Raw genomic sequence first — 20,196 nt, 5'->3', positions numbered from 1 at the left:
AAAATAAGCCAACGTGAAATTGGGCAAATGAGGACCCACGTTTTTGCAGAGTCAGCAAAAATCTGGGAGTGACATTATTTAAATTAGCCCCACTATTGGATAATCTGGTAAAATTCCAAAAAGGGCTCACAATTTACTTCCCATCTAGTTGTTTCCAATTAAAATGATCCATTTTCCACATAATGTCACCTTTATCACGCAAAAGAATACAAGATGCGGTCTGAGCAAGACCTTAAATGTTGCCTTGCTACACGAGCGGAATAATTCGCTGATTTTGTCGGGTCATGAAGAATAAGCTAATTTTTTTTTTGAAATCCCGCAGGGTCCATCTCATTAGCCGCCTTTGGGTCTCCCGCCGAGCGCCAGTCTGCTTCTTTGATACGACCACCTGCCTGCGCTTGTTGTGGCGTGCTCGGCCTTAACTCTCACAACTCAGAACACAAGATGCGACCAACCCGAGTTCTTTGTTGTCGCCCGCCGGCGAGAAGGAGAAGTTCTCACTAGTGGTCAAAGGAATAACGCTTGTGTCTTTGTTGCGAGGACAATAAATGTGTGCACAGCTACAGTTTGATAGACATTTAAAAAAATAAATATTCAAAGCATGACTCACCTTTACGCTGAATGCCACCGATGTAATTAGTGGGCGCTTCGCTTTTTCGTTCGAGCCGCTCCCATCCTGTGATAATGGAACACAAGGAGAAGGTTACTTTGGTCCAAAAAAAAAAAAAAAAATCAAGTCCATTCCTCTTTTTTGCATCAAGATCTGCTGTGATCAGGTGGCACAGCCGTGAAGACGTAGCCAAGGAATCATCTCACTAAACTTCTTGTGAGCTAAAAAAATGCAAGAGGAGGTCACCAGCCAGCGAGAAGTCAAATTGATCGTTCAGCACCCGGCGTACACAGCCGAGTTGAAATATTGTAATGATCTTTTTTTTTCTTGTAGAATTGCAAATAAACCAATTTATTACAAGAACGAATCAGTTGTGGATGCTTGAAGTAGTTTTCCTGCATTTTAATGGGGACAATCAGCGTATGATTTACGAGTGGCGCAAACATAAACAACTGCTCCGCCGGAGATATTGCAATTCAAACAAGCCCTAATTACACCACTTTCTCACAGCATGTTAAAACGACACATTCGGGAGAAGGCCCGAACTTTGATTTTATTTATTACGGGCCACGTGAGCTCTTGCTGTTTCTTTTTTTTAAAGCCAGCTTTAAAGATTCAAACATCATCATGCTGGCTGTTCCTAATATTTGGGCGTGACCCTGCGTAACGGCGGCTCAATATTAAGCATACAGTGATGAACTGGATCTTTTTTTTTTTTTGTGATGCACCTGCAAGATGAGACAAAATAAGATTGGTGTTTTCATCAAAGGTCTTTATGATGCAGCAGCAGCAGGGGAGGAGGGAGATGAGCAGCAGCCGCCCACTCCCCCCCCCCACCCCACATGGTTCACCTCGTCCACACATCCAAATAGTGAGCGAGAGTAAAGACGCGCACGGGAGAGGGCGGACGCCGCCTGCTTCAGCTCCGCACCCGTCGTCAAGCGAAGGAGGACGCCAAACGGTGGACTCGTTGTTTCTCTTCCGCCGCGCTGAGATGTTTTAACAGGGCGCCGCTCGGAGGGGGGAACAAAAGTGTTTGATGGGGGAAAGGGGAGCTTTGTCGGAGCACGGGAGTGAGCTTTACGCGGAGGAGGGGAGCGCAGTTGCCGCTCCGCCGCCGGGGCGCGCGCACACCAGCTCGGCGGGACACGTCCGCTGTTCCTCCGCGTGGGAAAGTCCAACGTTATGCGTCGTGATGCGCCAGTCGGTGGTTGGATCCGGATTGGCGAGAACTCACAGGTAGGACGTTTGCTATTTGCTTTTCAAAGTCACTGTTTTGGGGGTTCATTATGAAAATGCGAGCGAGGTGTCCACCATCCTCCTCCTCATCATCATGAGGGAGGAGGTACAGGTTGCTAGTCCACAACTTCCAGCTGCTCACGGCATCAACACATTCCTTTTGTTCGTGCGCACATGGGAGTGTGCGAGCGAGAAAGAAATTAGCGTCGGTTTTTTTCCTGATGATTTGAAGTAAAAACAATTTGAATTTGGCATACCCTGTCAAATTTGAATCATTAAAAAAAAAAAAAAACCTTCCCACTCAACTGTCAATCAAATTTTCCTCATGGAAACAACGAGGCATACTTAAGCGGCCACGCCAGTGTATGCAATCCATGCACTCGCGGCCAACAACGAGGCGCTCACAGCAGCCAACCATCTCAAGGCAATTTCAATGTTGTTTTCGAAGCGAGGCAGCCTGCGTGAGAGTGGAGTCAGCGTTCTTAAAAGCCACAAAACAAACGGCAGACATAATGATAGTGGACAAAACACTCTCTCCATTGTGTTGCCTCAATCAATTGGCCATGAAGACAGGTCAGACTCAGCGCTGGCAGGCAGCAGCTTGCTATATTGACAGCGAGGCCCCGTTGAATTATTCAACGCTTCCATTTCCACTGGCGGATTTACACCTCAAGGAACATTTAAAAAAATCATCCACCGGGGGGGTTATAGAAGCCTGTTTGGTTTTATCAATACAAAAAGGAGATGAATGACTACTTTCCTATTAGTCATGGCTTTGGCGCCATCTTGTGGTATGTTAGATTAAAATGTGATCAAGCAGGTTTTGGAGGGTTCAGGGGGGGTCATTGTGGTGGACGTCAGCGCTATTGACTGATTCCACTTCCGTCTGGAATATGCATCCCCCGCTCCGAGCCTTGGCACGCGCCCATCAATAACGAGCGGACGTCGGCTTTCATTATGCCCCGCGCGGGCCGTGGTTGCGCTCAAAATTAAATCACAGAGAGATGAATTTGTCGGCGTCGCCCGGGATGGAGTGGTTTGATAAACGCGGCCGACAGATAAGGCGCATTGGTATTCAGGTGCGCCACGCCGGTCTCGGGAGCCCCCCCGGGCTGATAATTCCCAGCTTGGCGAAGAGGGAGGGGTCAAAGGGCGGGAGGATGATTGGCGGTGGGCTGACGGCAAGGAGCTGACTGACAGTCTGATGGGACTGAAGTCCATCGGGGTTACGTTGGCTTGTCATTACGGCACGTGTCTCCGCGTTTGGGTCGGCAGACGGCGAGGACGGGGATCCGTTTTTATTTCGCTTGCCGTGAATAATCAAGTCCGCTTTTGGAGAGGAACTGCATGAGTCTGCATCCTCGGAGCTATTTGCGGACTTTGTGAGAGCGCTAGAACTGCAATGTCAGGAGAGAAGAGCAACTGGGAGGAGTTCCTGAGAGTTGGTTGGCTGCTGGTTGAGGCTGTTTTTCAGGAAAACTGCAAGGGTGGGAATTGTGATTTATTCATGGAGGTGAGGAGGGGAAAGAGTGTAATATATCTTGGATTTTTTTTTCCTTCATACAGTATTAATTACGATTCCCCCATCGTTTTCCAACTGCTGCTCCTCAACACGTCCAAATTGAAAAACCTTCCCCCCCCCCCCCCAGAGTGACCTGCAGGTACTCATGGCGAACAACGATGCGCTCAAATTCAACGCTAGCTCTAAGCCATTGCAAATTACGTTGAAGAGGACATCTAGACCGACATCTAGCGTCCCGTGCAAATGCGACCTCAGCTAATAAGGCGTACTTGCACATGATTGCAGGTTAACCATCAAGCATTATTCACAGCCAATAACACTGACGAGGCTTGTTTGTACGCTTGTTGTCTCATTAAGCGCGTGGACAAAAAGTGCAGCGCCGAGCGATTGGGGTCGGGACCCTGAATGAATCTGCATTTGGCATTTCTATTTCCGGCACATTCATCAGAGGAAGGTTTCGGAAAGGGAGGCCGGGGTCGAATGGCTTGATTGTGTTTTGTTATTCGCTTGTCGTGGTCTAAAATGCGAATATTGGAATCTCATGAATGGAAATGATCACCGAGTTTATGCGAAGGGATTTTTTTGGTCTTATCGAAACAAGAATTGGAGTGGCGGCATGTGTGCGTGTCAACACGTGTTTAAATCCAGGAAGCTAATTGAGTCGCAAACCGGACTTTCCAAAACCTCTCTAAAGTTGTCCCCCCCCCTTCCTCTCCATTACTGTCTCCTTCGTCGGCAGATCTTCGAGTGCTGAATGCCGCTAGCGTGTCAAGTACCCGTCAAGGAATCGCCTATCGTTAAAAAGTCTTTTGCGTTGCTATGGAGAACCTCAGCGAGCTCCAGAATCCTTTGCTGGACAAAAATAGCAAGCATAGCATCAACGGTTACGGAGGAGATTTCCCCAAGAACCAGTGCCAGGAGAACATTATCAACTACTTTGGCGGTGAAAGCGGCGGTGGCGGGAAGTCGGGCAACGTGGTGAGCGGCGGGGGCGGCTACAATAGCAACGGCAAGATGAAGTCGCAGCAGCTGCTGGACGCCACCTCGCTGCATTTGGCCGTGGAGGCCTTCTACAGGCCCAACTTCATCTTGTACAAAGAGGACAATGGCAGCATCAAGGCCAAGGAATACAAAAGCGAGTGCTGCGAGACCACCTTCACCGAGAAGAAGGCCAAGGAGACCAGCGGAGGGGACGCCGCCAGCTCGGAGGAACCTCAGGCCAAGGTGCCGGAGGACGGGGAACACGTGAAAATCCAGACCGTCTCGTACGAGGTGGAAGAGGAAGAGTACGTCGAGTACGAGGTAAGGCCGCCATTTTCTTTGTGGCCTTCTGCTTAACAGCCTTCAATGTGTTGGGCACAGATTCAAGACAGGCTGTTCTGGATTAGCCGAGCAGGCCCAGAATATAAACTATCAACATTTCACTAGCTCGTCATCCATTTTCCCACAGCTCGAAATTCATATGGTCATAAGTCTCCATGGCCGACTGAGTCTACCCGGGGGATATGAAGTCAAAATGCTGCATTAGCTAACTGTTTTGGCACAGCCGACGGGGCTCCGAAGGATTTAGGATTGCCACGTGGGGGTTGGGTGTCCAGTTGTTGTTTTTCAAACTTCACAAAAGAATAAATACATCATCTGAGGCCGCTTTTTCCTGATATAAAGCGAAAAAAATACTCAGTGGGGCTAATTATGGAGTCGACTTCTGCCTCCAGCAACGAGTTTATGATTTAGTTCATTTATTAGGGCTAGAGCAACAAGTGACATCATTCGCAAAACGCTTTCGCATGAAATGCACCGGAAGCTAATTTGACCTTCTCGACATTTCAAACTGACGCTCAAGTCGTGCATAAGAGCCTCGATACCGCAATGTGATGAGGCCAGCTCGTTTTCACCGCAAGCGGCAAATTGTCGACAACCAATTAAAAGGTGCTAGCTAATACGCGCTAACGCGTTTTAATGCTAGCGTGAGTCTAATAAGGCCATCAAAGATTGCCTTTGACATGCTTGTTAGCCACTGTAGCTTCACGGCTCAAGTACTCGGGGTGCGCCCGTGCGCTTGTCCGTTTGATCCTTCCCGCCTTTAAAATTATCCGCCAGTTTCACTTGAATGCAAAATAGCGGCGGCGGCGGCGGCGGCGGAGTAGGAAGCTATATTTGAATTTGACGGCCATCTGTTCTGCCAGCCGCCGGTGCATGAAATCTGCATTTATCAGTGCGATTGCTAGTGACTTGATGATCTGGCCATGTGGTCTGACTGCTCAGGCGCAATTTCAATACCCAAAAAATAACGGCAGGTGCGATTGGAAGGGCGATCCATATTCACGAAGAGGAAAAAGACGTTTATGCCTTCATTAAATCTAAAATGTGGTCTCGGTTTAGCGCACACATGTTGCCGAAAGCGGCGACGGCAAAAACCCGAGTCGTAAATCCTCATGAAATCTTCCACAGGTATCCTTTCTCTCATTTAGCAGTAAACGACAATAACGATCGGATCATTTCAACGCGACAGTAAGCGCCGGCCGGCGCGATTGATTTGACCACTGGCTGTCCTCCGCTAACGGATGATATTTATCCCGTCGCACGCCGTGTCTCCCCCGCCTATAAAAACCATAAGTGTCCCTCGGTGACTCCAGGAATGTAATAGCCTCGTGTCAAAATATACGACTGGGGGGGGGAAGAAAAAAAAATGCAGTAAAGCCAAGCGAGCGGACCTTGAGACAGGATGCGGTGGAATAAATAAAAAAAACCAACCATTTGTCTTAAGCTAGTCGCTACTGTTTGGAAAATAAAAGAAAATACGCCGCATCATTCTACTTGACGCTCTCCGGCTGTTGATTTATCGAGCAGGCAGCTCTATGAAATGTCACAGATGTTCCAACGGCAGCCTTGGGACTAATTCCCCCAAAATTCCACAGCCAAGGCAAAATTGAAAAGGGAAGGAAAAAAGTGGTATGATGCTAAAGGTTGAAAGCGTCCTTCGATTTGAAACCTCAAAGTGAGAGAAGATAAAAACATGAAATGGGAACGTCAATAATGGCGGTCAGGGTCAAGGCTACAAAAAATTGCTAATCGGTGAAGTCAAAGAGGAGCAGGTAACTTCAGGGACCATGAGGAAAAATGGGATTCAACCAAAGCGGCTTGTTCCAAACAGTTTGCTATCAGCTCCCTCGCAGATGGATGCGTGCGAGGCGGCTAAATGTTTAATTTACAAGCTGATATGGTTGCTTTTGCAATCAGCGGAGAGCAAAATTCCCCCGCGGGCCTTCTTTTTTTTTTTTTTTTAACGCCACCAAATGCAGCTAATTATATCGGCCCCATTACGGGCGATAGGCAGCGTCTAATCACATTTTTGCAAATTACAGTTTTGCGGCTCACTCGTTTGGGCTGCCACAATCACGGCGCTCTGATCTCTCAACAACAAATGTGTTTGTTGTTGGGATGTTTTGATGCGCTTTGTTTTGACGCAGAGGTGGGGGGGGGGCGTTGATTGCATCTCTTTGGAAAATAACGTGAGCGTAAATATGTCTTCTCTTACCGCCGCTCGTTAGCATCCTGCTAGCTTTTATTCTGGAGTCTATTTTTACCGAAACTCTTCTTTTTCTTCTTTTTTTTCTCATGATAAGATCCCAAATGGGGCAGTTATCAGCTCCAAAAGCTTTTTCCTGACATTATAAAAACGACAGTGAAGAGAAAATGAGTAATTTAAGACGACAAAACAAAAGGGTCGGCATCGCAATAGGAAATTTGAAACGTCAGGTGGAAAGTCTTTTTGATTTAACGACCAAACGGATTTGACAGCGTCGCAACATTCGTAAGCCTCGTACATCACGGTCGAGCTCTTCTCGCCGTCTCAAGGATTTTTATCAGCGGTGCGGTGAAGCCACTCCCCTTTGGGAAGTGGCCTGTCACAGCGCCTTGGAATTATTAAGTCTTAAGACAAGCACCCTGCTCACCTCTGGGGCCTTGGGCTCCTACACCGGCCGCATATTTAATCAAGTGCCAAATCATCCCGTGTGGCAATTTCTTATTGACGTGGCTCTTTCATTCAGCCACGTAATTGAATCCCTGTTGGCGGTGAAGTCGTTCGTTTCTTTCATTTCAACCGGGGCGCGTGCCGTGCAATTCATTTGTGTAATTTCCAACACCGACTTTGGAGTAATAAGACCATTTAAAAAGCCGGCGCTTGTTTCTGTTGAGGTCTTTAATTGCTTTCACATTTGTCTGGCGTTTCATTTACGCTCTTCTCCTTACCGCCTTAGAATATTCATCCATTCATTAAAACGAAATTTAATACGCATCCGGCATAATTTGCTATATTTTCCCGGGGGGCCCGCTGTTTCTGAGAACCACCCATGACCTCTAACGCTCTCATCGTGGCCTTTAGCTTGACATATTACTTGATGCGGTTTGTTGCAAAAGGGATTGCTGACCTTCAAATGCAATCGCAGGTGAAACAACAAACAATCGTAAAATTTCATCCCCGGATTATTGTCTGACTCATGAACCGACGACAAACCTGCCAGATATGATCAAGAGCCACCGGATGAAAATGAAAGGAGGGAGGGAAAAAAACAACCCGGGCCAACTTCTTTGCAGAAGTGTCTCAGGGGTATCGTGAAAGCATCCATTATTTCTTTGTTACCTGTCAGCCGATTGCCTGGCGTTGACAGGATTTACGGTCTGAGTGATTCATCCCTACCGAGCCTTCAGTTGCCGGTTAAACGTGTGACCTACATCGTCGTGCTTGCGGACTTTGAACGGAAAGGTTGTTCTTTTTGGGTTGCTGGTAATTGGCTGGAAGGATTTGCGCCTATCCCAGCATGCCTCACGTTGTCACTTGTCGGACATATTAATCAATAACCGAGTCATGAATGGATTTTTTTGATTTTTTGTCCTGATTTGAATCTGCGAAGCACTTTTTTTTTTTTCTCCAAATCTTGTTTTAATGACTTTGAGTAATAACACGCTCGTTTCCTTCTATTTTGGGAGTCCATTAATCCAGCGTCTGTGCGAGCATCAGCGTGGCAGGTGGGCAAAACTTGACCGCCCACTCGCTAATCCTGACATCAATCAAGGAAGCGGGCCGTGCGAGTACAATTTAATTGCTTCACTCCCACTAAGTACGGACGGACTCATGCGAGTTGAGGGCAACAAGCTTGGAATAGCAAGCGACTCGCTGCCTGATGAGCTTCGTTCACAAAATGAGGTTTTATTGGATTATAAAGTGGATCCTGGAAAAAAAAAAATACCTGGCTAAATTGTTCTGGCCACGACATCACTTTCAAAGTGATTTCGTTCGCTCCCGCAAAGTACTTCTGGAGTTTTGACACCGACATTTCTTCATATTTGAGCTCCAGGCTACGTGTTAAGAACATCTCTTTAGAATAATTACAACTGGTGCGCTACAGTTGTTTTTCCATGCTGCCCTTTTTATCTTGAAGACAATTCCCTCAACGGTGAATGGAGATGAAATAAATATTCACATTTATTAGACGGACCAGAGAAAACATGCCGGGATTAAATGTAATAAAAGGATAACATTGCCTCATGTTGCTGAAATGAAAAAAAAAAAAAACAATCTTAAGGATGCTGCACCCCGCCATGGTTCAGAATTCTCTTTGGGTATAAAAATACATCATTAAACCTGCTTTTTTTTCCCTCCCTCATTTATTTGTCGTGTTCCATCCTTGTGTTGGATCATCCTTCAAACGAGATGATGCGGCTTAATGTGGCCTTAATCTCTGGTGTCTTTTTATTATTAATATATATGGAGAGCCACGAAAATATTGATATATTTTTTTCCAATTATTGTTTTATTTTTTTATTTAATATATGTAGCATTATTATTATAATATATTTTTTTTCCCCCAGACTGGTGAACTCATTGCACCCCAAAAGTTTCATTCAAAGTGTGCATTGGAGCTTGACGTCTTTTGTGGTCGGACTGACAAAATGTGAGCATCTCCAGCTCTCCAAACTAATGAGAAGCTAATGGAGCGGGGACACGCCGTCCACGCATTCATCTTACGCACAAGCAGGCAGAGACTCATCAGACTTACCCATTGTCTAAACTCGTATTCTTTTCACTCCCACTCCAACTTGAGTTCCGTTCTTACAGGGGGGGGGGTTCAATGCCTCATAAATTGCACGAGCTGATGAGCACACTTGTTAGCGATCTGCACAAAAGGAAGACCGTACAAAAGCGTTAACAATGAAGTGAGCCGCCGTTTATTCTGCTGACAGCTAAATAGCCGTGTAGCGACAAGGACCAAGCGCAAAAAGCAATCAAATATAAAAACGGGCTGTTTACGTTGCTCCCGTCTCATGATATGAGCCACTGCTCGCACCGCCTCTTTCGGCTTGTTACCATGACGACTGACCGTGGCAATTATTCCACTCCCGTGTCAACTTAAGTCATATAAGTAGTGGAGGTAGCAGAACATCTTGCGCAACCTTCCATACGACACAAACACTTGACAAATAAATAGCGGCTCACCATGATCAGAGGAAGTCAAGGTCATAGGTGGGCCGACACAGGAAGTGATGTCGTACATGAGGACGTGGCCTGTCAAAAAACAAGTTGAAGCCAGATGATCATCACAAATTCAAATCTTCATGTCTTTCAGACAGACTGCTCTAGCGACAGCGAGAGTGAGGACAATTTCATCGTGGTGCCGCCGCGGGACCACCTGGGCTTGGCCATCTTCTCTATGCTCTGCTGCTTCTGGCCTCTGGGAATTGCAGCATTTTACTTCTCGCAAGGGGTGAGAGCACAACTCACCACACACACACACACACACGGGTACACGATGCATTATTATGAGTTCACTTCCAGAAAAAGCTATACTGCATCTCTCCTGAAATTCCCAGCAAATCCTTAACACACTCTTGACACACACACACTGCTCAACTTTTTTGACCCAGAAGAAAATGAATTCTGTCAGCGTACAACGCATCCTTCAAAAACTGAACTGGCAAGAATCCTGCTGATTTTTCTTAAGCAATAAAAATCACTTCAAACCTCAATGGGGGTTACTTTTTTTTTTATATATTAAAGTACTGCATATCTGGAAAAATTTGTAGTTGATATCAAATGTGTAACTAATTCACATGCTCCTTGTCGCCATGTTTAATGGTCACTATTGCTGACAAAGTTTCAAGGATTTTCCTCAACAAGCCCATTTGAAAGGCACACACGCAAGGGTTCATTCCGATCTTTTTTTTCCCGCGCGATGGCCTTCGGCGCATTCCGCGTACAGCTGAAAAGATTCCGCTCCGGCGTTCCTCGGCGAGGACAACAAAGACAAACAACGTTAGCGAGCGTAATAAGGTTTGCGCTTGGCGGATCAATAGCGGCTTTGTCCCATCGGAAGGTCATCGGACAAAGACAGCAATGGGCGCCAGCTAACTGCTACAGCGTAAAAAAAAAAAAAAGACGTTTGAATAGAAAACCTTCACGGTGGAAATACGACGTTTGATTAGAGAGCGAATCTGACTTCCATTAGTGCCACTAATAGTGTGAGTGTTATTTGGAGATGCTGATAAGTGTCGCGCGTCGCAGAGATCCCTCTCGTGATTATGCAAATGAGCACTCCACCCTCGGTGACACCCCCCCCACCCATCAATATGATAACCTCATGATGAAAATAGAATTTGATCAAGTTTGTTCCGTGGAGTTTGTTGTGAGCATCTCGTTTGCGATCGACATTTTTCACATTTGTTTACCCGCCGTCAAAATGTCGGTATTTTCTGCCCCGCTCGTATATTTAGACGAGGTTGTCGATGGCTGTTTTCAAACGATGTTAAATTTGCCATTTATCATCCGACGCCGCAGATTAGCACAAGCCGCAGTCCTTGACATTTGCTTGCTAATTGCCGCCGACGAGCTTCATCTGTCAAGAGGCGCGTCCTCCAACTTTCATCAGCAGTTCGCTTGCGTCGATATCAAAAGCTGATTTTTTTTGCTCTTTCTTTTAGACCACCAAAGCGGTCCACAAAGGCGACTTCCCGCTGGCCAACATCGCCTCCCGACGCGCTCTCTTCCTGGCCGCCCTCTCCATCACCATCGGCACGGGCGTTTACGTCGGGGTGGTGGTGGCGCTCATCGCCTACCTTTCCAAACCGGGACACGTGTAGCCAAGGTTCATATCGGCCGGGGCGAGGAGGGCTACCCGATGCGTTCTTTGGTGGCTGTACAGTTTTACCCCCCGCCCCCCCTTCTCATTTCTTTTCCCCGGAGATTCCCTGTCAGCCAGAATTAGCAAAGAAGATGTGGCAAAGAAAAGTTGAAATGGATTTTGGCCCAATTTGCATCATATTGAGGTTGAACCACAAATCACAACTTTGCTCTCCCCCCGGATCCGAAAAGAACTTTCAACAAAGACCAGGACTAATAAGAGCATCGTTTCCAATGAATAAAACATCACGTAGCTTTTATTTGGGAAGATGTCAAAGCCCCGACAAGACAATTGTCTCATGCCAGATGTTGTTTGCCTCCGATCCAAATGTGCTTTTTTTTTTTTTTTTCCTGTGTCTAAAGATATTTTGTTAAACGGCCTGTGGCGATAGCGTAGCGGGGGGTGATGAAGCACCTGGGACAAATTAAAGTAAAAAAAAAATAGTAGAGGGCTTACGTTTTCGACATTGGAGAATGTAAACACGGCAGCCCGAGAGCTAAAAATAACCGCGACGGGAACGATTAAGGTAAATCCGTGTTAACATATTTTTTAAAGGCTGTTTTTCTCGACATATTTAAAAGTCACTGCCTTGTACGGAACTTTTGCTGTTGTCTCCAAAAAGTATGAGCGATAAAAAAAAAAATACTAGAAGCCAAAAAGCAAGTTTGGTCGGTAACAGAAGTTATAAATCAGGCAGAACTGTGTCGACGTTCTGACAGCGTCAGACTGAGTGGGCGATCAATTCGGCGTGTTCTGCCAGCAGCATTCCACCCATGATCGATTTTTTTTTCTTTTTCGGCAGGGGTTAAAAAAAAAAAAAAGCTTAAATTAAAATTGATCACGCTGTAAAAGAAGGTCCGGCAACTCCGTTTGAGATACAAGCAAGATTCCGTGACAGCAAATAGTCGAGAACAAGTATTCAAAAAAAAAAAAAAAAAAAGACTGATTAATTACCCAGGTGACTTTATTTTTAATTGCGAGTTCAAGCCGCGAGATCACAAAGGCGACATTCTGCTTAGCTCCCGGGCATCAGTCATAGCTGACATTTATGGAGCGCAATTAGCTCCGTGTAATGGCCTCTTTTTTTTTCCTTTCTTTTTTTTTTTCTCACCCTTCTCCGAGGGATTGTGTACTCTCCCGAGCGTGGCCCTAAAATAGCACAAGCGCATTCATTTCAATAATAGGCGGCGGCGGCGGCAGCGGAGAGTAAACGATCCGCTAAAGAAGTCCACCAGGGACCGCTTAGATGCAACATGCTAGCTTGAACGCTCTCCGGGGTAAACATGGCGACATTTTGATTTCGGAACCACAAGGTGCACTTATATATATATTACATATATTAATATATATAAAAATTTGCCCGACCTCCTGGTTTAACCTCACCGCTACATGACCACATGCTTTGTGTTGTGCTGTTTTGGCTTTCGTTCAATGAGTGGATCAGCACCTGAAGGACCTGAGTGTGCATGTGTGTGTGTGTGCATAGGTGGTGTGTACATAAAAAAAAATGTAATGGGGAAATAAATGGAAAAGGGTCTTTCTTGGAAAAAAAAAAAATTGGATGTGCGTTTCTTGTCGGGTCCACGCAACTCAGTCATTGAGATGCATGTGGCGTTCTCGGAGCGACAGCGAGCACTGACTCACCGAGTGTAGGCGGGTTTGCTCGGCACACGCCGCCAGCTTCCTCCATGTGTACATACGAGCAAACTAACAGCAACCCCCCTCCGGAACGGACACGATGAAGACGCCAGTGAGTTGAGGAGCCCGCTCCCATTATGGACTTGGCGGGGTACAAATGGGGGTGCACGCTCGGTGAGGCACCCGATGGTGCGTTTGGTGGAGATGTTTGTCATGAGAAATGCATCGGAGTATTTTTCACGAGCTGGTCAAAAAAAAAAGCCCAGGATAAATGGCGGCTTAGCGACCTTCCGCCCAGATACCGGTCGATAAGATGAAGACGTCGTCGTGACTGTTTGGCCTTTGGATCAAAGGAAGACATGAGCGCTAACAAAGAACGAGGAGCGGTGGGGGAGGCTGTGAAAGGTTGAATGCGGGAGGGAGTCAGGTGGCCTTGCTTGTAAATAGCGGCGGCGAGAGTGAGGGACACAAAAGAGGATCGAGAAGGAAGCGAGGTGTCCATAAAAGGGCAGAAAGCGAGACGTGGAACGATTAAGACAAACTGGCAAGGTCACCTGACTTGATTAACGGCCTCTAATTGACACTCAATTATCGTCCGCCGCTAACGCTAGGAGCGCCGTCGACATCCCGAAGCCGACGCTCCAGTCGACGGATCAATCCCGCTTCCTGAGCAGCTGACGATCATGCGTGACAATGAGCTACCGTGAATATTCCCCCGCAGTCATCGTTTCCCTTTTAACTTTCTTTCCGCCCCGCCCACTTCCAACTCGTTTTTTTTTTTTCCACAGACACGCTCTGATCTCGCTTTCTCGTTTTATCTTCCGCCTCTCTCGCTTTCACTGGGAGTCTTTTACGGAGTCGAGTAACGAGCAGATTTTCAAACGGAGCGTGCCTAAAAATCTCGTACGGCATCTCGTAGTATTCGCGTTCGCCGGTGGAGAAGCTGACTTTCTCGACATCAAACGCACCCAACGATTCTAGCTGGCAAAGGTGCCCACAATCGGCAATTCCGCGGTCGGCCGAGCAGAAAATCAGACGGATTTCTGCTAGCTTTGACTCAAAAACACTCACACACACACACACACACCCAGGGCATAGCCGCAACAATCAAGCGCTTCAGATGGAATTCCAATTGTAGGCGAAAAAGGCCAACAGCATTCTGGCAGGCACCCGGGCGAACCCAGACTCTCTGCCTGATCGGTTCTGGAGCTGGCCCGGGTCCTGAGGGAGAGAATTGTTTGGAAGCTTAAGAAAAGGGAAATTGATTTTTTTGGGGGGTGGCTGGGTGGGGGCTCCACCTTTTGTGTTCCAAAGCAGTTGATCCTAAACTAAAAGCTACTTTCTGTGACAAATACAAGCGAGAGAGAACGAGAACACACATACACACACACACGGTGTGTTGCATTAATATAGAGTGTGTGAGGGAAGTTTGCCCAGAGGCCGCCAGAAGAGCAAACAGTGAGTTTCTAGATTACATCGGAAAGTTATTTCGACCTCCGGTCACCTTGGAATTTCGCTTTGTGCTAACGCTCTCCCAACATGGCCGCAAGTTTTCCTAATTGTAAATGATCTTTATTTGAGAATGTCACTCTCGGTTGAAGTTCTGTTGGGAGGCGGGACCAACTGTTGAGCGGAGCAACAACGGCGCCCGCAGGCCTCCTTCCGACGAGCTTTCTCATTAATGTTTAATTAACAAAGCGTCCCCGTCGGTGCTAAATGGAGTTATTTAATGGCGGCGGAAGGCGTCATCCCGCCGAGAAGGGCGCCGCCAAACACCTTCCGTCGGTGTAAATTGACCGCTCGCCTTCACCCCCGGAGAGATTTTTGGTGATGAGCTCATTTTTCTTTGCTCCGTGCACTCAGCACTTTTTTTCCTAAATGGCTTTTTGAGCACTGCGGGGCGCTCGCTCGCTCGCTGCGATTGAAAAGGGATTCCGCTGAGAGATGAACGGAAAGGCACGGCGGGGTCGAAGTCGCGAGACGTCGACGCGGACATTACGTCGAAGCGTCTCTTGGCAGCATCGGCGTTTCCATCATTCTCCGATAATTAGCGCCTCTACAAACCACGCGGCGGCTAATTTGGCTCGAATGCATTTGCGTAGCTCGCCGCAATCCACCCCGCATTGCAATCAAAGCGATAATTGTGTTTTTAGTAATTGGAACAAATTATTCACAGGAACGCCGAGTTGTTGTTATTAATGATCTCGTTTGTTTGCTTGCCTTTGTGGAAAGTGCCAATTGGAGAGGGAGTGGTTCAAACAGCGAGCATCAAACGGATTGGGAATGCGCCCATTTTTTTTTTTTCATTCCGCATGATGATTTATGCAACTTATTATTAATTGATTACGCTGACATTCATCCCGCCGATAATTATCGCTTGACCTTTCCGCAAAAGTGTGCCGCGTGGAATTGATTGGAAACGTTAGCAGTGACGACGCTTGACTTCTACAATTTCTTTACGACTAATTGCAAAGGTGACGAGGTTGGAAGCCCACCCGGGGCTTTATTTTGATTCACAGCACTTATATTCCAAATGATACGATGGGATCTTTGACAGACGTACACTGACGGCCCGCTGAGCTGCGGTTCACCCTTGGTGAATTTTCTCTATTTTCTGCCAGGGGAAGTCACTGCATGCCCTAAAACATTCACCATCCTGATTATTTCTTATTCCGCCTGAGCGCTTTCCTTTGTTCCCAGGCTCTCCGGTTTCCTTTGTGCTCCCGCTAATGGAGGCTAACAGTGTGGGAGCCTGTGCAATCTCTCAAAAAAAAAAAAACATTTCTCCAAACTAGCCCCTGTTTTTATCCTTTGTCACATTTCTCTCAAACCTTGCATTCCTGACCTTGTCATTTTTCATTACATACGAGTCCTCGTGGGCGCAGGTAGCAGGCCTCTTGACCCCCATCTGGCGACCTTCACGCCGGAGACCTCGCGATGAAGAATTGATGCACAGAGCAGGATTAGATGGAAAGCTTTGTTTTGGGAAGGGAATTGCTTCCTTGCTTGCTCTTGTGCCACATGATTTATATATATATGAGAATAAATTAGATTAAAATGACTGACTTTTGTATATTTATAGGTGCACATGGGAGTCATTTGAAATTTGGGGGAGCGTGCACCGCCTCCAAATGCCCCATAGGTGCATTAAATACGTCACGTCTAGCAGCTACCTGGCATGGCACACTGAAGGGAAGCCATTTTTTCCCCTCCTCTGACTAGGAACAGTAAATAATAATAATTCCTCCCAGCTGGACGGTAGATTAAAGCGATAATTCAGCTGAAAAGCCCCGAAAGTGACACGATGACTGCAGGCATTGAAGCGATGGTACTGCGTCCTTTCTCACAATGTCTCATTTTGTGTCACACTTCACATCAATTATTCACCGCTACGCTTGCTCGGTGTTAGCGGGATCCATTTGGCACGTTGTTTTGCTTCACGTTTGGGATGATGAAATGCTGTCAAAAGGGATGAATTCAATATCGACACTGTCACTGGCGACGTTTAAATGATGATTAAAAGAGGACAGGACTACAACCACCAGGAACTTTTGATTCTGTAACAATTTGTGACAGCGAGGAAAACCGGCCAGCCAAAACCAATATGCTAAAATTCCACTGCTGCATATAGATGATGAAAAAAACTTCTAGTATTGGATAAAAAATGGGAGCAATAAATGTCTTTCAATATGTCCGTGCTTCAATGCAGCGAAGGGAAACGGCATCGTTATTCACCCCGGCAAGCCTCCTCCTATAGCTCATTTCTTTACTTTTACAAGAGTCTTGAAATCCTGGTTTCGAGCCGATGGAGGGGGAAAGCAAAAAAAAAAAAAAAAAACACTTTATCCACTGGCTCAAGCTGTCAGAAGCAATTGTTGCCTCAGCTTTCTTATCGGGCTGGAGATCCACTAGCTGATTGGAAGTTCACTCTCACGACAGGCTGGCTGCCGTGTCACATTGAATCTGGGGAATTTTTTTTCTTGTATAAAATTGACAATCAGGCCTTATTTCATAATTAATACAGAGTAGGAATTCTAATATAGTATAATATATCGCTCATTCTCCATGTTGTAATAAAAAAAAGCCTGAAAAATTCAACTCTACTCTTCACCTCTAGATTAAAAGCTATTTAAGCATTATTTTTTTGGGTCATATTTTAACACCCTATTAATTTTATAATCTCCCTACCTAGTCGAGTGTTAGCTAGTTAACGAGCTCTATGCATGCTAGAAGCCAAGATTTTATTCGGTGCAAAAAGTTTCAGTGGGACTACAGAGATCTGTCCAAAAACTTTGCCAGTACATTAAAAATAAATCGATGCACTTTTGACCACCCAACACACACACACACACACACCTCATGGGCATTTTGGCTTGCGTTTTCCTCGCCATGTGACCTCCTGGCCTCAGTTAGCTCAGCGACAACCACTAGCCAGCAGCTTGAGAGAATACAAGCGCCTAACACGGGATTTTTTTTTTTTTTATGTCGATGTAAAAACTTTGAAAGGCGCACGGTGGAGGACAGCCAGAAGCACTTTGGAGAAGCGGTGGCCAAAAAAGCCTCCAGGCAAAGACGAGCAGAACAACTCGCCAGGGTCAGGTGCACGATATTGACCTCCCGCAGGTACTTACGCCACACCGCCGCTATTTCTTTCTCAGCCTCGTGGCCATCAAAATAATCATCACCCTAATAATAATAACAATGCATTTTTCATTTCCACGCTCCGGCGCCCGTATAAAAGTAACAAACAAGCGCGCTGTGTAGCTGTTTAAAGCGACATGCAAATCATTTCATTGCCAGCCCATGCGGCTTGTTATGCCTGCCGGATGTTTAATTCATAAAGGAGAGATTGAATTATCGCGCGGATTGGTACCCCTGAGCAGATTTTTTTTTTTATAATAAAAGCGGCTGCGAGTCTGCCGTAAAGACTAATAAAAGGTGCGAGTGGAAAAATACCGTTCATGTGCGTTAAGGAAAGCGCAAGCTTGCCTCTTGGTACGTTGTTAATGGATGTTTAGTCTCCATCCGTCACGTTTTTTTTTTTCTTCTTCTATTATTATTTTGACCTCGGGTTGCCTCTTGTGCCTCCCAGCTCTCACACACACACACACACACACACACATACAGGCGCACACAGTTCACAAAAAGGATTCTCATTAAAGAAACAAAGTCGCACACGATATTTATCTGCATGTCTGCGTCTTTGCATAGCAATTTATATCGAATGTTTCCATATTGTCTCCCTCTGGAGTCCAATACTGAATGTACTCGGTTCATACAACAGATAATAGTGACATATTGTATTGTTGCCTTGATATATTTAAAAAAAAATAAAAATAAGACGGATGATTGTAATTTACTAGGTAAAAAGCCGTCATGGGTTATTGCAAAGCGGTAGAAAACGGTACCTAATCCTGTGGACGTCATTTCCCAGCAGGCCTTTGGTTCTTATCTGAGCTCGACAGATCTGCACAAACATTTAATTACGGTGACACGGGTCATAAATTAGCGCTTATCAAGGCCATTGTTAATGACTGGCGCTGCCGTAACGGTCCGAAGATGAGCAGACAATAGGTGACCTTTGACGCTCCTCCGAGAAGACAAATGAGCTGACGGCCAACGTGAACTCTCACAATGGAGCCTCCGGGTTCTTGTTAGCCCCGCCCCTCCCTCCCTCGCAGGTGCGACCTTTATATGACTTTGCTTTGAAACAAACCGACATGATTTCTGCGTCCCGGTGGATTGAAATTGTCAACTGCGGCGGCGTCATGACCAAAACAAAACGAGAATTACAAGGAGAAGCGACGCGAGGGAATCGGTCGTGTGTTTTATTGATGCCGACCTGCCGGATACAAGAAACACAACGGATACGGTTGATTTCATTCTTTCCAAATGATTTTCTGTGATTTGAAAGTGAAAGTGTCACGTTGACCGAGAGTCAGATGGACGCTGATAAGTGCGTCGCGGCTTTTTTTAAGTGAGTGCAAATGGAGCTTGATTGATTTGAGCACTAAAGCACTCCGCGTGTGTTGGAGGCGGCCGAGCGTCGGGATTAATGTCTGCTATAATTGGGGTGCTGCGAGGTCAATGTTGGATTCTTAATGGGCTTCTTCATTCGGAAGGTGCGAGGGCAGACGAGGTGGCATCGTATGGAAAAAAACAAAATGGCGACGGTGATGTCATTGACCACTTTTACGATCTAGCTCTCACTCAATAAGTGCGTCTCGGGATGGTTCGCGTAAAAAAAAATTATTTGGGGGACAAATGAGGTGTTGTACGCAATCCACAATACAGCCGGAGTGGAGCTCGGAGCTCGTTGTGCTTCTATACGTTGGGATCCCCGCAGCTTCGCCTGCAGTGTCAAAATGGAAATGATGGACAGGCAATCTATATGGAAATGGTACACAGGTCTAACAACACACTGGATCCTGTCGGCTTTATGGACAGCCTTGCTCTTAATCTGTGTGGGAGGGGTGGGGGGGGGGATGCGTGTGTATCTGTTGTTGAGCTTTGACACATCCATCAGCTTTAAAAGTTCGCAACTGCCTCATCTTTCTGTAAAAACAAGCTTTATTTATTTATTTTTTTTAAAATAAAAGCCCGTTTATTGAATCAAGAGAGAGTGGCTGCAAAATATTAGGACCAGCTGCACTCGACTATTACGAGAGCCGCGTCACGCAAAGTCATGGGAAGACACCAATGTAAAATGACGGGCTGAAATATGTTTAAGTGCTGGGTTGTTTCCATGGCAACCTACAAAAACCTCCATGCCACAGATGTTACAAAGTGACATCACATGTTTTGGTTTTTTTTGCTTGAAAATGTCAAAAACCAGCACCAAAGGTTAAAGGTGCAAAAAGACAGGTGAAGAAAAAGTTGCATTTTCTTGTCAGAGGTGCAACTGCTGCTAAAAATAGGTCACGCCATTTGATTGGCGGCTTGAACAAAGCGCTGGCGTCATTAGACGTCTCGCGGCTCGGGTGGGGTCTTGGCATCAAAGCGCGTTC

At 46.2% G+C, this 20,196-nt stretch overlaps 2 protein-coding genes across 5 annotated transcripts in view; one reads left to right on the top strand and one right to left on the bottom strand.

Annotated features, from left to right (window-relative positions):
- Window positions 1–20,196, bottom strand: part of otofa (otoferlin a) — a 127,755-nt gene that overhangs the window by 66,647 nt on the left and 40,912 nt on the right. For all 4 annotated transcript variants that reach the window (XM_088362072.1, XM_088362075.1, XM_088362073.1 and 1 more), the window contains exons 6-8: window positions 9,871–9,939; window positions 9,434–9,550; window positions 611–676 (exon numbers count right to left, since the gene is read on the bottom strand). The gene's annotated coding sequence lies outside the window, so the exon portion shown is untranslated. The remainder of the gene's footprint in view (window positions 1–610; window positions 677–9,433; window positions 9,551–9,870; window positions 9,940–20,196) is intronic.
- Window positions 1,465–13,099, top strand: syndig1l (synapse differentiation inducing 1-like). Its single transcript, XM_088362109.1, has 4 exons — window positions 1,465–1,849; window positions 4,111–4,673; window positions 10,001–10,138; window positions 11,352–13,099. Exons 2-4 carry the CDS (start codon window positions 4,191–4,193, stop codon window positions 11,508–11,510), a joined length of 780 nt encoding a protein of 259 aa, XP_088218235.1. The 5' UTR covers window positions 1,465–1,849; window positions 4,111–4,190; the 3' UTR covers window positions 11,511–13,099.

The sequence above is a fragment of the Syngnathus floridae genome, chromosome 19, assembly GCF_059516105.1.
Source record: "Syngnathus floridae isolate MCC-2025c chromosome 19, RoL_Sflo_1.0, whole genome shotgun sequence".
Lineage (NCBI taxonomy): Eukaryota > Metazoa > Chordata > Actinopteri > Syngnathiformes > Syngnathidae > Syngnathus > Syngnathus floridae.
The sequence above is the reverse complement of the archived record's forward strand: the minus strand, read 5'-3'. Positions and strand labels throughout refer to the sequence as shown.